Source organism: Pseudophryne corroboree, chromosome 11 (assembly GCF_028390025.1).
Source record: "Pseudophryne corroboree isolate aPseCor3 chromosome 11, aPseCor3.hap2, whole genome shotgun sequence".
NCBI lineage: Eukaryota > Metazoa > Chordata > Amphibia > Anura > Myobatrachidae > Pseudophryne > Pseudophryne corroboree.
Genome location: NC_086454.1, coordinates 303,901,324 through 303,917,912, shown reverse-complemented (window position 1 = coordinate 303,917,912; position 16,589 = coordinate 303,901,324). Strand labels below are relative to the sequence as shown.

Genomic DNA, 16,589 nt, shown 5'->3' with positions numbered 1-16,589 from the left:
CCGTTGGCGGGAAAGGGTACGCCATCAGTAACCTCTTAGAAATTACTAGTTTCTTATCAGGGGAACACCACGCTATCACTGACCTGGTTTGGGAGTGTTGTGGACTCGGGGCTTCTTCCGATGACCGGGAAGAGGAACCGCCACTGGGTCGTAGTAGAGATGGCCGGATGTAGGTCTTCCTCATGCAGAACTAAGACGGCAGGCGGGAGGCCCAGAGGAATTCTTGTAGGTCTCCTGTAAGACAAGACTTGTAGAAATAATGAAGGCTGGGGTACTGAGATATTGGAGACACTGTGGTATTGAAGGCACTGAGGTACTGGGAGTACAGGGAGTGCTGGGAGACCCTTGGAGGCACGGAGGTGTTTGGAGGCACGGAGGTGCTTGGAGGCACGGAGGTGTTTGGAGACACCGAGGTGTTTGGAGGGACGAGGTGCTTGGAGGCACGAGGTGCTTGGAGACACGGAGGTAACTGGAGGCACGGAGGTGCTTTGAGGCGCGGAGGTGCTTGGAGGCACGGGGTGCTTGGAGGCACGGAGGTGCTTGGAGGCACGGAGGTGCTTGGAGGCACGAGGTGCTTGGAGACACGGAGGTAACTGGAGGCACGGAGGTGCTTGTAGGCACAGGATGCTTGGAAGCACAGGTTGCTTGTAGGCACAGGATGCTTGGAAGCACAGGTTGCTTGTAGGCACAGGATGCTTGGAAGCACAGGATGCTTGCAGGGACAGGATGCTTGGAAGCACAGGATGCTTGCAGGGACAGGATGCTTGGAAGCACAGGACGCTTGCAGGGACAGGATGCTTGGAAGCACAGGATGCTTGCAGGGACAGGATGCTTGGAAGCACAGGATGCTTGCAGGGACGAGGGAGCTCTGGATCATAGCTTCCACAGGAGAAACGAAGATACTCAGGCATCGGATCTCTGCCTGGTATCTGATTTTAAATTCCCCGCCCTAGCCTGATTGGCGGAGCAGGCAGGTGACGTCAGACCTGCTCCGCCTCCTTGCCCTTGCTTGTGATGGCGGCGCCCTTGCTTCCGGGAAGCCGCCGGAGAGCAGCGCCGACCCGCCGCTGAAGCCGGAGACTGACAGGGGAAGAGAGGCGCCGGGCAGACCAGGCCACCCGCAGGGACAAGCGCGGTCGCCGCTGCCCGAGGTTCGTGACAGTACCCCCTCCTCCAGGAGTGGCCCCTGGACACTTCCCGGGCTTAGTCGGATGTCTGGAGTGGAAGATCCGAATCAGACGAGGAGCCGTTACTTCAGTAGCCCCAATCCAACTTCTCTCCTCAGGTCCATAACCCTTCCAGTCCACCAAGTACTGTAATTTTTTATGAAGATAACGAGAGTCCAGAATAGCTTTGATTTCAAACTCCGCTCCAGCTTCTGCCACTACGGACGTTGGCCTTGGGAGTGCTGAGTGGAATCGATTCAGTATGAGGGGACGGAGTAGAGAAACATGGAAGGCGTTAGGTATGCGAAGATGGGCAGGCAAACCCAGTTTACAGACCACAGGATTTAAGACTTGTAGCACAGGGTAAGGACCGATGAACCTTGGAGCGAATTTCATGGTGGGCACCTTCAACCGGAGATTCCGTGTGGACAGCCATACCCTGTCCCCAACTTTATATTGAGGTGCGGCTTGCCGTTTCTTATCTGCAAAGAACTTGTACCGAACAGAAACCTGCTTAAGATTAGCATGAACCTTTCTCCAAATTTGTCCAAAGTGTCGTAGAGTGGACGCTACAGCAGGAACCTCTATTATCGGAAGGCTTGGAAATTCCGGAACACGGGGATGGAACCCGTAGTTGACGAAAAATGGTGATTCCCCAGTGGAAGAATGAAACAAATGGTTATGGGCAAACTCCGCCCAAGGCAACAACTCCACCCAGTTGTCCTGTGAAGGAGAGAGATACAACCGAAGAAAAGTCTCTAGATCTTGATTGACTCGTTCCGTTTGTCCATTTGTTTGGGGATGATAAGCCGACGAAAACTTAAGTTTAATGTGTAGAGTTGAACAAAGGGCTTTCCAAAACCTGGCGGTGAACTGTACTCCACGGTCAGAAACAATCTCTTGTGGCAACCCATGCAAACGAAAATGTTCTCGGATAAACAATAGAGCCAGTTTCGGTGCTGTCGGAAGACCAGTCAAGGGCACAAAGTGTGCCATCTTCGAAAAACGGTCAACGATAACCCAAACGGTGTTGCAACCCTTGGAACAGGGCAAGTCAGTGATGAAGTCCATGGAAATGTGAGTCCAGGGTCTCACAGGGATAGGCAGAGGACGAAGTAACCCTGCAGGAGGCAGACGAGGAGATTTATGTTGTGTACATTGGGGACATGAATTAACGCAATCTTGTACATCCTTCCTCATGGTGTTCCACCAGTAAGACCTTTGCAGAAACTTGTACATCTTCTGAGCGCCGGGATGACCGGAAAACTTGGAGTTATGGACCCACCGTAGTATTCCTGGGCGGAATCTAGCTGGTACGGACATTCTTCCAGGAGGAGGAGCTGGAGTAGTTAAAGCAGCAGAGACAGAAACTGGATTCAGAATTAAACCCCGCTCCGGAGGTTCATCCTCGTCTGTGGGAACCTGTGAACGGGAAAGCGCATCTGCTTTAATATTGAGAGTCCCGGCACGGTACTTGATAATGAACGAGAATCGGGAAAAGAAAAGTGCCCATCTCGCCTGGCGAGGATTCAAACATTGTGCGGATTTGATGTACAGTAAATTCTTGTGATCCGTGTAGATGGTAAACACATGTTTAGCCCCTTCTAGAAGATATCTCCATTCTTCCAAGGCAGATTTGATTGCCAAGAGTTCCTGGTCTCCAATAGAGTAATTTCGTTCGGCTGGAGAGAATTTACGAGAGTGGAAGCCACACGGATGTAATTTCTTATCAGAGGAATGCTGGGAGAGGACAGCCCCCACCCCGACTGAAGATGCATCAACTTCTAAGAAGAAGGGTTCCTCGAAATTTGGTTGTTGGAGAACTGGAGCCGTCGTGAAAGCTAACTTTAAGCGAGAAAAAGCTACAATGGCTTCCGGAGGCCACAAACTAGGATTAGAACCCTTTCTCGTCAGGGCAGTAATGGGTGCAACAATGGTGGAGAAACCTTTAATGAATTTCCTGTAGTAGTTCGCAAAGCCCAGGAACCTTTGTATTGCTTTCAGGGAAAGAGGCTGAGTCCAATCACGAATGGCCGACAACTTTTCCGGATCCATGCGAAGCTCCGTCCCCGAGATGACATAACCGAGGAACGGAATAGATGTTACTTCAAAGGTACATTTGGAAAGCTTGGCGTAGAGATGATTCTCTTGTAAACGGTGTAGCACCTCTTTGACTTGAGTCCTGTGTTCGACAAGATTCTTGGAAAAAATCAGTATGTCGTCCAGATATACCACAACGCTCTGATACAGCATATCACGAAAGATTTCGTTGACGAATCCCTGGAAAACCGCGGGAGCATTACTAAGACCAAACGGCATCACCAAGTATTCGTAATGCCCATCTCGGGTATTAAAGGCAGTCTTCCATTCATCCCCCTCTCGGATGCGTATAAGATTATAAGCTCCTCTCAAGTCGAGTTTTGAAAAAATGCGGGCACCACGAACCCTATCAAATAACTCTGTGATTAGTGGCAAGGGGTATTTATTCTTAATAGTAATGTCGTTTAGGCCGCGGTAGTCGATGCATGGTCTCAACCCCCCGTCCTTTTTCTTCACGAAAAAGAAGCCTGCACCAGCAGGGGAGGAAGAGGGGCGAATGAATCCCTTGAGCATATTGGACTTAATATACTCCGACATGGCTTGAGTCTCGGGAAGAGACAGAGGATATGTGCGACCACGAGGTGGCGTCTTCCCTGGGACAAGGTCAATAGGGCAGTCCCAAGGCCTGTGAGGTGGTAACAGGTCAGCAGCTTGTTCCGAAAATACGTCCTTGTACCCTTGATATGCCTCCGGAATGTGCTCTTCATCCGTTTTGGAGGTAACACGGAGCGGACAAACAGGAGTAAGACAATTAGTGTGACAAAAGGAACTCCAGGACAGAATTTGTGACGACTTCCAATCGATGTGGGGGTTATGACTTTTCAGCCAAGGCATTCCAAGAACCAGATCATGGGGCATTTCTGGGATTACCAAGAGTTCCAAATCTTCCTGATGTAGAGCCCCGACCCGCAGCTTAACTGGCCCCGTGCGCCACATTATGAGACCTTTGGAAATTCTAGTCCCGTTGATAGCCGTCAGTGAAATTGGCCGCTCGATAGGCCGTAACTTTAAACCCAAACTTTGGGCACAGAAGGAAGAAACGAAGTTCCCTGCAGCTCCGGAATCCAATAGGGCTTCACAAGACCTGGAGACTGAATTGGAGACTAGGGTTACTGGAAGCAAGCAGTCCGAAGTTGGAGAAGCTTTTGTCGTAACTCCCAGCTTGACTCCTCCGGAACAAGCTAGGTCTGCCCGTTTCCCGGACGGACTTTACAAGATTTAAGAAAATGATCCGCGGCTCCACAGTAAAGGCAGAGTTTACCCTCACGACGACGCTGTCGTTCTTCCGGAGACAGTCGGGAGCGGTTAATTTGCATGGGCTCATCTGAGCTAGGTGAGGCCACCGGCCTAGGAATAGGATTCCGGAACCTGGAACGATCCGAACGGTTACGTTCTCTTCCACGCTCCTGCATCCGAAGATCCACCTTGACGCAAAGGGAAATCAAATCTTCTAATGGATCCGGCAGATCTCTAGTAACCAGCTCGTCTTTCAGCCGGTCGGAAAGACCGTTCCAGAAGGCAGCTCTCAGGGCATCATTATTCCAGCGTAGTTCGGAAGCAATGGTCTGGAAATGAACCACGTACTGGCCCACGGAACGGGCGCCCTGCCGAACACGGAGCAAATCGGAAGAAGCAGTGGTCATTCTGCCGGGCTCGTCGAAAATCCTTCGAAAGGACGAGATGAAGTTGGTGTAGTTGGAAACCATGGGATCAGATCGTTCCCATAATGGAGACACCCAATCCAAAGCAGAACCTTCCAACAGAGAAATAATATATGCTACCTTGGACCGGTCTGTAGGAAAGTTGTGTGCAAGTAGCTCGAAATGTACCTCGCACTGGTTCAAGAAACCACGACAATTTTTGGGATTCCCATTATAGCGGGACGGAGTAGGCAACTGAAGGCGTGGAGTGACACCGGCCGATGGTTGAACATTGCTGGCAACGGCAACTGGTGCGACTGCTGGAACAGGAGCCGGAATTACTGAGGCCAGAGACGCCTGAATCTGATCCAGACGCCCGGACAACTGCTGGAGGTACTGCATCACCTGACCTTGTGCTGCTTCCTGACTTTGCACTCGAGAAGCCAGGTTCTGGATGGCACTAGAGTCCGTGTTCCGATCCCCCGAGTCCATGAGGCCTGAGTATACTATCACTGACCTGGTTTGGGAGTGTTGTGGACTCGGGGCTTCTTCCGATGACCGGGAAGAGGAACCGCCACTGGGTCGTAGTAGAGATGGCCGGATGTAGGTCTTCCTCATGCAGAACTAAGACGGCAGGCGGGAGGCCCAGAGGAATTCTTGTAGGTCTCCTGTAAGACAAGACTTGTAGAAATAATGAAGGCTGGGGTACTGAGATATTGGAGACACTGTGGTATTGAAGGCACTGAGGTACTGGGAGTACAGGGAGTGCTGGGAGACCCTTGGAGGCACGGAGGTGTTTGGAGGCACGGAGGTGCTTGGAGGCACGGAGGTGTTTGGAGACACCGAGGTGTTTGGAGGGACGAGGTGCTTGGAGGCACGAGGTGCTTGGAGACACGGAGGTAACTGGAGGCACGGAGGTGCTTTGAGGCGCGGAGGTGCTTGGAGGCACGGGGTGCTTGGAGGCACGGAGGTGCTTGGAGGCACGGAGGTGCTTGGAGGCACGAGGTGCTTGGAGACACGGAGGTAACTGGAGGCACGGAGGTGCTTGTAGGCACAGGATGCTTGGAAGCACAGGTTGCTTGTAGGCACAGGATGCTTGGAAGCACAGGTTGCTTGTAGGCACAGGATGCTTGGAAGCACAGGATGCTTGCAGGGACAGGATGCTTGGAAGCACAGGATGCTTGCAGGGACAGGATGCTTGGAAGCACAGGACGCTTGCAGGGACAGGATGCTTGGAAGCACAGGATGCTTGCAGGGACAGGATGCTTGGAAGCACAGGATGCTTGCAGGGACGAGGGAGCTCTGGATCATAGCTTCCACAGGAGAAACGAAGATACTCAGGCATCGGATCTCTGCCTGGTATCTGATTTTAAATTCCCCGCCCTAGCCTGATTGGCGGAGCAGGCAGGTGACGTCAGACCTGCTCCGCCTCCTTGCCCTTGCTTGTGATGGCGGCGCCCTTGCTTCCGGGAAGCCGCCGGAGAGCAGCGCCGACCCGCCGCTGAAGCCGGAGACTGACAGGGGAAGAGAGGCGCCGGGCAGACCAGGCCACCCGCAGGGACAAGCGCGGTCGCCGCTGCCCGAGGTTCGTGACACACGCTTCTTCACACAGTTCATTCAACTCATCAGATGGGGGAAAAGTCACTGGCTGCTTTTTCTCCCCAAACATAATACCCTTTTTTGTGGTAACCGGGTTTATGTCAGCAATGTGTAAAACATCTTTCATAGCCGTAATCATACATCGGATGGCCCTTGTGGACTGTACATTTATCTGATCCTCGTCGACACTGGAGTCAGACTCCGTGTCGACATCTGTGTCTGCCATCTGAGTCAGCGGGCGTTTTTGAGCCCCTGATGGCCTCTGAGACGCCTGGGCAGGTGCGGGCTGAGATGCCGACTGTCCCATGGCTGTCACGTCGTCAAACCTTTTATGTAAGGAGTTGACACTGTCGGTTAAAACCTTCCACATATCCATCCACTCCGGTGTCGGCCCCGCAGGGGGCGACATCACACTTATCGGCTCCTGCACCGCCTCCACGTAAGCGTCCTCATCAAACATGTCGACACAGCCGTACCGACACACCGCACACACACAGGGAATGCTCTGACTGAGGACAGGACCCCACAAAGTCCTTTGGGGAGACAGAGAGAGAGTATGCCAGCACACACCACAGCGCTATATAATCAGGGATTTACACTAACAAAAGCGATTTTCCCTATAGCTGCTTTTATATATAGTTTGCGCCTAAATTTAGTGCCCCCCCTCTCTTTTTTACCCTTGATGCCTGGAAACTGCAGGGGAGAGCCTGGGGAGCTGTCTTCCAGCAGAGCTGTGAAGAGAAAATGGCGCCGGTGTGCTGAGGAAGATAGCCCCGCCCCCTTCTCGGCGGACTTCTCCCGCTTTTTTATCTGTATAATGGCGGGGGATTATGCACATGTACAGCTTAAAAGCTGTATTATGTGTCAATTAGCCATGTAAGGTACTCTAATTGCTGCCCAGGGCGCCCCCCCCAGCGCCCTGCACCCATCAGTGACCGGAGTGTGTGGTGTGCATAGGGAGCAATGGCGCACAGCTGCAGTGCTGTGCGCTACCTTAATGAAGACCGAAGTCTTCAGCCACCGATTTTCAGGATTCTCTTCTGTCTTCTGGCTCTTCAATGGGGACGGCGGCGCGGCTCCGGGACCGGACGATCGAGGTCGGGCCCTGTGTTCGATCCCTCTGGAGCTAATGGTGTCCAGTAGCCTTAGAAGCCCAAGCTAGCTGCAAGCAGGTAGGTTCGCTTCTCTCCCCTCAGTCCCTCGTAGCAGTGAGTCTGTTGCCAGCAGATCTCACTGAAAATAAAAAACCTAACAAATACTTTATTTTTCTAGAAGCTCAGGAGAGCCCCTAGTGTGCAACCAGCTCGGGCCGGGCACAGATTCTAACTGAGGTCTGGAGGAGGGGCATAGAGGGAGGAGCCAGTGCACACCAGATAGTACCTAATCTTTCTTTTAGAGTGCCCAGTCTCCTGCGGAGCCCGTCTATTCCCCATGGTCCTTACGGAGTACCCAGCATCCACTAGGACAGAGGTTCTCAAACTCGGTCCTCAGGACCCCACACAGTGCATGTTTTGCAGGTAACCCAGCAGGTGCACAGGTGTATTAATTACTCACTGACACATTTTAAAAGGCCCACAGGTGCAGCTAATTATTTAACTTGCGATTCTGTGAGGAGACCTGCAAAACATGCACTGTGTGGGGTCCTGAGGACCGAGTTTGAGAACCTATGCACTAGGACGTCAGAGAAATATATTTGAACACAGTTATGGGCATTAGTCAATGTTTGAAGAAAAACACTATGGTGTCTTTAAGATAATAATTGCTAAATTACCACAAGATCATTTGACCAATTAAGTGATGATTGAATTGATTTACAATTGTTGAGTAGTTTCTTTAATTTGGGTGCAGGAAAGTAGGTTGTACAATTTTTAGGGGAAAAACACTGTTGTTAGCAAAAAATGCAACATCAGAAACATTGCGATTATTAGGATGGTTTTACAATATTTGCACATTTCACAAGGCCACCTTCTTTTTGTTAAATTAAATTAGTATTGCAGTTTTTCCGTTTGGGCGTGCTTTCGCAATTTTGCTTTTGCTCGCAATTTTTGCTAATCTGTAATTTTTGCAATCCTTACTGAATTTGCCCCATTATATGGTAGCATAGTTATTTGCTTTGTTGCCCTGAGGCAACAATCCAATCATGGTTCTGTGCTGTTGTTGCCTATGAGCTACACCAGGCATGTCCAAACTGTGGCCCTCCAGCTGTTGTGAAACTACATATACCAGCATGCCCTGACACAGTTTTGCTGTCAGAGAATGCTAAAGCTGTGTTAGGGCATGCTGGGATGTGTAGTTTCACAACAGCTGGAGGGCCGCAGTTTGGACATGCCTGGGCTACACTCATAATAACTGACCGGGAGAGAGTTCCTCCAGCAATGGCCACTGTGCAGTGTGGTCAGTAACTGCACATGTGCAGGAGTGTGGTTAGTGAAGATACTGCTTTATGTACCTTTAACTTACCATCATTATTTTATTTATCCTTGTCTGGGCACAGACTGGGTTGTTTATTGAAACCTGCATCATTAATACCCCTTTCAGACCGCCACCTATGAACACGGGTTATTGGCATATGAGCGCGCATAACCCGTGTTCATGTGCGGTCTGAAAGGTGCCAGGGTAGAAAACTCGTGTTCAACCCGGCTCGCTGTGCGGTGTGAGCGGGAGCCGGGTCGATACAACCTGTTTCCCGTTCACTCTCTGTGTATGGGCAGCGCTTGGAGATCATGTGATCTCCAAGCGCCGCCCCTGCTGCGTCACCGCTGACATCACCAAACCGGCAATGTGCCAGGTTGCAGGCAGCGGGGTGCCTGAGGCGGGGCGCATACTGGGAGCTTCTGTGTCAGGCTCCCGTGTGCGACACGCTTCAGGCTATCTGAAAGGGTTATTACTAGTATAAAACTATTCTCATACAGCTTGTCATTATAACTATAGAGGATTTTATGGCATATTCTTTTCCACAAATACACAGACCAGTGGGGTTTATGCAGTCAACACGTGTCATAATTACTTACAATATGGTGTCTGTTACTACAGTAATTGGGCGGGGGACTCCCCGACCCCACTCTCCCCTGGATGTGCTGTTTCTGGACACTGCCCAGAAACACTGCTATGCGGAGATTTGGGTGGAGACAGAATCAGTAAAGTCATAGATAGTGGTACGAGTTCCTACAGTATATCATGCAATATATGTATATCTTACACACATCTTCACACAGCGATACCTGGTGAAGGGGTGTTACACAAATTAATACAATCAGATTTTAAACAATCATTTTTCTAATCATGAACTGTGTCCTGCTTGGAGTAAGTGTAACCTTGCATATATGTGTCCACCAAATACGTAAAAGAGTATGTGGGAAAATGATCAACATGTCACCATGTCATGTGTTTAGCACAATAGTTCTTTTAAACTAGATGTAGTTAATTTACCGAACGTCAGGATCCTAGCAATCAAAATAACGATGCCGGAATCCCGAAGGACGCCATAAGACAGGCGTCTATATCCCGACGGAGGTCAGAATGCCGGTATCAAAATACTGATGCCCGGAATCCCGATCGTTCTTTCAGCGAGATGCACTTGCGTCCTGCCGCGGGGGTGGTAGGTTAGGTTTAGGCATTAGAATGGGGGTTAGGGTTAGGTTGCATGGACAGGAAGGATATGGTTAGGTACCAGGGAGTCAGGGTTAGGCACTAAGAATAGGAGGTTTGGGTTAGGCGGTTAGGTTAAGGCAGCGGGGAAGGGAGGGTTAGGCACCATTGGAGATAGTTAGGCACCCACAAGGAGGGGTTAGGGTAGAGTAAAGGTGAGGGTTATGGTATTTCTGGGGGGCTGTCGGGATGCCATTATTGAGATTCTGACCGCTGGCATCCTGTCCATCGGGATATCATACTGAATCCTTTTAAAAATTTACCAAAGCATTCCATTAAGTACTTTTTGTGTGACAAAGGCAATTTTTTACTTATAGGATGAGTTGGCTTATGTGGCCTAGCCACCTGCCAAAGATGTTATTGCCTCCAAGGCCAGCAGTTAGAACATTGTTGGTAAAGGGAGAGTGTAAAATATTATATTAGATGTCTTGATCAGTCTGGAGGAGCCCTCATGTATGCGCCGGATGTGGTATGCAATATTATTGGTCTGTATGTTTTTGAATAACATTGCTGTCAGGAGTGAGGTGTCTTTAGGGGAAGAGGCTGCGTTTGCTAGCCATATATGAACAGTAATGTAACTTTCACATGCGCAGTCGGTTTGAAAACAGGAGATGCGTCCATTTTTGCAGATGCATTTGACTCAGAATTACCCCTTGTGAGCAAGAGAGTGGACATATTTAGTGAATTCCTGCTGTAAAATAATGAAGATTAGTAAGCCCCCAAATTCATATTATCACAAGCACCATTGATAAACTTATATAATACACAAGTGATGCTAATATATTTGAAAACAATATCTGTATACAATGTTAACTCGGATATAATTACTTGGAATTGGTGAGTTTTGATGTGGTCACTTAACTGACCAAGAGACAACAGTATGTATTATAAGACATAATGGTGGTCATTCCGAGTTGTTCGCTCGTTGCCGATTTTCGATATGCTGCGATTTGTTGCTAAATGCGCATGCGCATGGTACGCAGCGCGCATGCGCTTAGTTATTTAACTGAAAACTTAGCAGTTTTGCTGTTGTTTGTGCGGCGCTTTTCAGTCGCACTGCTGATCGGTGAGTGATAGACAGGAAAGGGGCGTTTCTGGGTGGTAACTGAGCGCTTCCGGGAGTGTGCTAAAAAATGCAGGCGTGTCAGGGAAAAATGCGGGAGTGTCTGGAGAAACAGGGGAGTGGCTGGCCGAACGCAGGGCGTATTTGTGACGTCAAACCAGGAACTAAACTGACCGAGCTGATCGCAATCTAGGAGTAGGTCTGGAGCTACTCAGAAACTGCAAGAAAATATTTAGTAGCAATTCTGCTAATCTTTCGTTTGCTATTCTGCTAAGCTAAGATACACTCCCAGAGGGCGGCGGCCTAGCGTTTGCAATGCTGCTAAAAGCAGCTAGCGAGCGAACAACTCGGAATGAGGGCCAATGCTCCTACAAGAGTATTAGTATGAATATTAGAAGTCACCAGAGTTTTCCATGACTTATATAAAAACCTTAATAGGTATAAAGAACGCCTTTGTGACTTCTAGCTGTGAGAATGCATAATGTATAGACCCATGAGACGTGACCACAAGCAGCAACCTGGAATTAAATTGTAAGGGACAGTGGGGATAATTCAGACTTGATCGTAGATGTGCTAAATTTAGCACATCTACGATCACTTTCACAGACATGCGGGGGCGATGCTTTTGTACCTGAAGAGTAGCTCCCTACCAGCGCAGCTACTGCACGCTGGCAGGGAGTTACCCGTCGCTCTCTAGGTCACAGTGGCTGCGTGTGACGTCATGCAGCCGCCGCGGCCCGCCCCCCCCCCCCCCCAGTCTGTGCACACCTGAGTTGCCCGGACTGCTCCCCAAAAACGGCGACCCAATGCCGCCGGCCCGCCCCCTCCCGCCCAGCGAGGGCCTCTGCCTGTCAATCAGGCAAAGACAATCGCTGGGCTGAGTTGCTGATCGCATCTCTGGCATGCGCCGCCGCTCAGTTCAGACCTGATGGCCTGCTGTGTGAAAACTCACAGCAGCGATCAGGTCTGAATTAGCCCCAGTGTTCATTTTGCACTCTGTGAGATTTCACTGAACTGGTTAAAAATCAAAGATGAGGTTGTAGGGGTCATCATTCAATTACTGAACTTGTTCATCATGGGCTGAGAGTTGGATCTACCTCAGTGGTGGGCCACATATCAATTTCGTTCTTAGGCCGTCATTTGTCGGCCTAAGATGACAGCACTTTTGACCAGGTGTGTACTGAAACTTGTATGTAAATTGTCATTTTGTAATCCTTGTCTAAGTGCCTTATTTTTTTTTCATCGAAAACCACCCTTTCACTTCATTTTAGTTAACACTGAGGGCCTAATTCACGCTTGCACGCAACAGAGCGATTAACGTTAGACTGCGTAAGTGCCACAATTGCACTGCATATGTGCCAAGGTGTTTCTGCGATACCACTCGCGGTGAGGATTTTAATGCAGAGTGATTGACAGGAAGGGACCATTTGGGGGAGTGGCGGCAAAAATGCAAGCATCACAGCCATTTCGGGGCATAAATCTGCTTTCAGCTGCGATCATGTATGTAGAGTGACACGGCGCCTGCGTCGTGACTGCTTCAGCCAAAGACTCACTTGGGGAGTCAATGTTCTTCGTTACTGCGTTGATGCTGCGTATGTGTGCTGCGGATTTTGCAATGGCTCAGGTGGGTGTCTATACTCTTTTCTAGGCGACAGCTTCACTTGCAATGATTAGTCAGTCCGTAACCTGAAAAATAGCAATTGCATAGTCTTTTCCGTACAAAACTGCATCAGGCCCTGAGGGCGGACCGCAGTGGCAAACGCAGAATTTGCATGGGGGGGTTTCCAGAACTGGGCGGAGCCAATCACGGGGGTGGGGACTGAGGTGACCCAGTATATGCTGGGTCCGTAAAACTAGTGTGTCTGTGTGTGTGTGTGATATATATATATATATATATATAGATAGATAGATAGATCTAAGGAATATACCGGCACTCCAAGTTATAAATTGCTTTGCTGCGGTGCCCTCCAAGTCAGTAGATGACAAGACAGGATAAAGAAAATGGCGGCACTCAAGCAGGCTGGTAAATAGATGCAAAAAAGTGTCCCTTTATTCGCCTACAAGTTTCGGGGAAACTCCCCGTCCTCAGGGCTAGACAACTAGCCCTGAGGACGGGGAGTTTCCCCGAAACTTGTAGGCGAATAAAGGGACACTTTTTTGCATCTATTTACCAGCCTGCTTGAGTGCCGCTGTTTTCTTTATCCTATATATATATATACATATATCTACACACATATATATATATATATATATATATACACACACACACATACACATATACATAGCATATTAAACATGCATACATATATATATATATATGTACACACACATACAGTACACATATATATATACACATGTATATATATATATATATCATATGTGTGTGTGTGTTTATATGTATGTATGTATGTATGTATGTATGTATGTATGTATATACATGTGTATATATGTATGCATATGGATATATATGTACTATAATTAAAGTAAAGTAAACTTTTATTGCACTTACAAGTGCCACCAGGAAGACAGCAGGCTGCAGAGGACGCTAGACAGTCATTAATAATACTCATGCAGCTAAAAAAAAAAAAAAAAAAAAAAAATTTTTTCTTTTTTTTAGTGGAGGGGGGTTTCTGGGTACTCGTAAAACCCCCTGGGTGCGCCACTGGACCGCACAGTAAATGTGACTGAAATCATGGAATACCAGCAAAGCTCAAAGTACTTTGGGCAGCAGTGTTTATCATCTTTACATCTTAAAGCAATGCTCTTCTTCCGTTGCACAACATTTTCAAAGCTGAATTGTTCTTGTGTAATAGCAGACGGGTGCCGCCTCTTCACTTCAACCTACCACTAGATAGATTGTGAGTAGGTTTACTAGTAAGGGATACCCATCACATCACTGAGAACCGGTGTACGCGTATAACATTATTGTGGAAGGTGATCAAGGTTTGAAACAACTGAAAATGGGAGTAAATAGGGAAAAACAGACTGTACAGAGATAACATAAAATTGTGTACATGATACAATTTGCTAGGCACAATTTAAAAAATTTATTATTAACTAGTTTAATTTAGTATCTAACATGCATACCTTAAAGTAGTTATAGAACACGTCGAAGTAGTCTGCTCGGCTTCTTCTAATGTCTCTCCCTGTGAGCGGTGCAAGTCGGCAGGTAAGGTCTTCGTCATATCATATGGTACAGTCTGAGTGACTGCATCCCTCAAAGATAGATTATTTCTGTAGGAGTCTGAGTTTAGTTTCTGAGCTCTGCAGGGTAAATCTGTACTAGCCTCCTGTATAGTAATGCAACTGTGACTGGGAGATTTACTGGTGCGACCTGACGCTGATGAGTTTTGCTGTGTAGCAGTGTGTGGAAAAATCTGTCTTCTTACTTTTTCCTAGAAACAGAAAGATTCATCATGTAAAATCTTGCTGAGCTATATTACAACTGCCAGCAAACATTGTTATTATATAGGGGCAACTGAATTCTGAGCAGTGTGCGGTGGCAATGTGTGGCTCCATATATCATTCGTCATTACGGTGCACCAACATTCCAACACTTTTTCTACGCACCTGTATGGAGGGCGCCATGAAAAATCTGAAATGTTGGTGGTCGCCAGATGCTGACAAAATGGTCCGAACAGAGTCAACTCGCTCCCGTCACCCAGAATTCAAATACCCTTGTAGTATGAAACACATGCAGAGTATAAAACGAAACTCAAACAACAGTAGACAAGGAAAGGATGGAGGGAAAAAGGAAAGGCTGAAGTAGTCAATTATGAGCACAAGGATAGAGCACAATAATCAAAAGGACTACAACGTGGTGAATAAACCATAAGAAACCATTGAACAAAGCCATGTAGTACTTGGAGTTAGCTGCAAGACTGCAAAGGAGAAAGTGTTCTGTATAGTGTGAATGAAACCATTTAACCAAGGAGATGATACAGAAGAATTGAATGGTAGAAAGAGACATGGGCGTTTATTTACGAAGCCTGGTGCTTTTGATCATGTTTGTTCCCGAAATTTAAAGGGACAATGATTCTACTACAAAGATATGGCTAGTAAGAGCATTGCCCTTTAAATTTAGGGTATAAACATGATTTTAGAACCCAACACTTACCCCATGGTGAGGGAGATTTGCAGTATTCAGTTATTGCAGTCCTGCAATGAAGATGTTAATCACGGGTTGGGTCCGAAATCCCGGCTGTTATGATTCTGATACTCAGGTCAGGGGTGATCTTATACGGTAGGACCTGAATACCAGAACGTAATGCTGGGAAAGGGGAATGGAAAGGAAATAGCCCCTGGCACCCTATCTCCGTTGTCTCGCCCATGCTGTCAGTACACTCTTGCGAGACTATGGTTGCTTGGGCCCATGGCAGCCGCGTTTGAAGGGCGGATTACGTCTGCCCAACTCCGATGCCCCCTCAGGTCTTAATGAGAGACAAAGAGTGAACCGAGACAGGGTGATAACAAGGGGCCCTCTAACTGAACAACAAAGCCAGGGGCTACTAACAAAGCTGAAACTAAAGTATGCGCGGATTTCCGCCAGGGAAAAGAACAACAAAGGAAATGCTGTCCACACGCCGACACAATACTTTTGTGTATCGGCGGTGACAGCATAAGCAGAACCCTCTGCAAAACACCAGTGACAGATATAACCAAGGAATACAGCGGCCTAGGCCGACGGATGCGGCAGAGCCGCTACTCACGGAACCGGTACAAATACTGGCAAATGGACAGGAACCCCCAACACTGCCGATACAGACTCTCAGAACTGGAGGACATGCAGAATCCCAAACGACAGACCGGTGGACACCAAGAAGCCAGAAACTCGACCAGGCATAGGCAAAGCCACAGGACTTCTGGACACTGCTAGACTGGAGCTCAGGAACTGGCAGGAACAAGCTCAGAACTCAAGCAGACTGGAAACTTAGAAATATCACCAGCGTCTGTGAATTGCACTCAGCCAGCATATAACAGAGAGGCCTAATTAATTATGTCATGCAGCTGCCCTGTTGCATGACTCCAAACTGACAAGATGCAATTAGCAGCCAGGTGAGGCTGAACACATGGGAACAGACTGCAATTACACAGACTGACCACTGACAGCAAACAATAATCCTCTAAACCAGAGCAAAGGGAAATCCTGGCCTGCAAGAGAACTATAAACATAAAATAGGAATGAACCACTACCTGTGGTTCATAACACTATCCTCTCCATAAGGGAGAGCTCCAAGCACCCCATGACACCCACGGGGAACATAAACAGAAGTATAACATAAAATACCTAACCGACATGCAAAACAGGAATGAGCCACAGCCGTGGCTCATAACAGTACCCCCCCCCCTTGAGGAGGGGTCAAAGGACCCCAA

General features: G+C 48.3%; 1 protein-coding gene across 8 annotated transcripts in view; it reads right to left on the bottom strand.

Moving 5' to 3' along the window:
• The window catches only part of TERB1 (telomere repeat binding bouquet formation protein 1), a 569,128-nt gene that overhangs the window by 110,948 nt on the left and 441,591 nt on the right, over positions 1–16,589 (bottom strand). For all 8 annotated transcript variants that reach the window (XR_010189500.1, XM_063945551.1, XM_063945548.1 and 5 more), the window contains one exon: positions 14,304–14,611. Coding sequence is in view for 7 of the 8 variants with exons in the window: in XM_063945551.1 (XP_063801621.1) it covers positions 14,304–14,611 (308 nt within the window). In the remaining variant the exon portion in view is untranslated. The remainder of the gene's footprint in view (positions 1–14,303; positions 14,612–16,589) is intronic.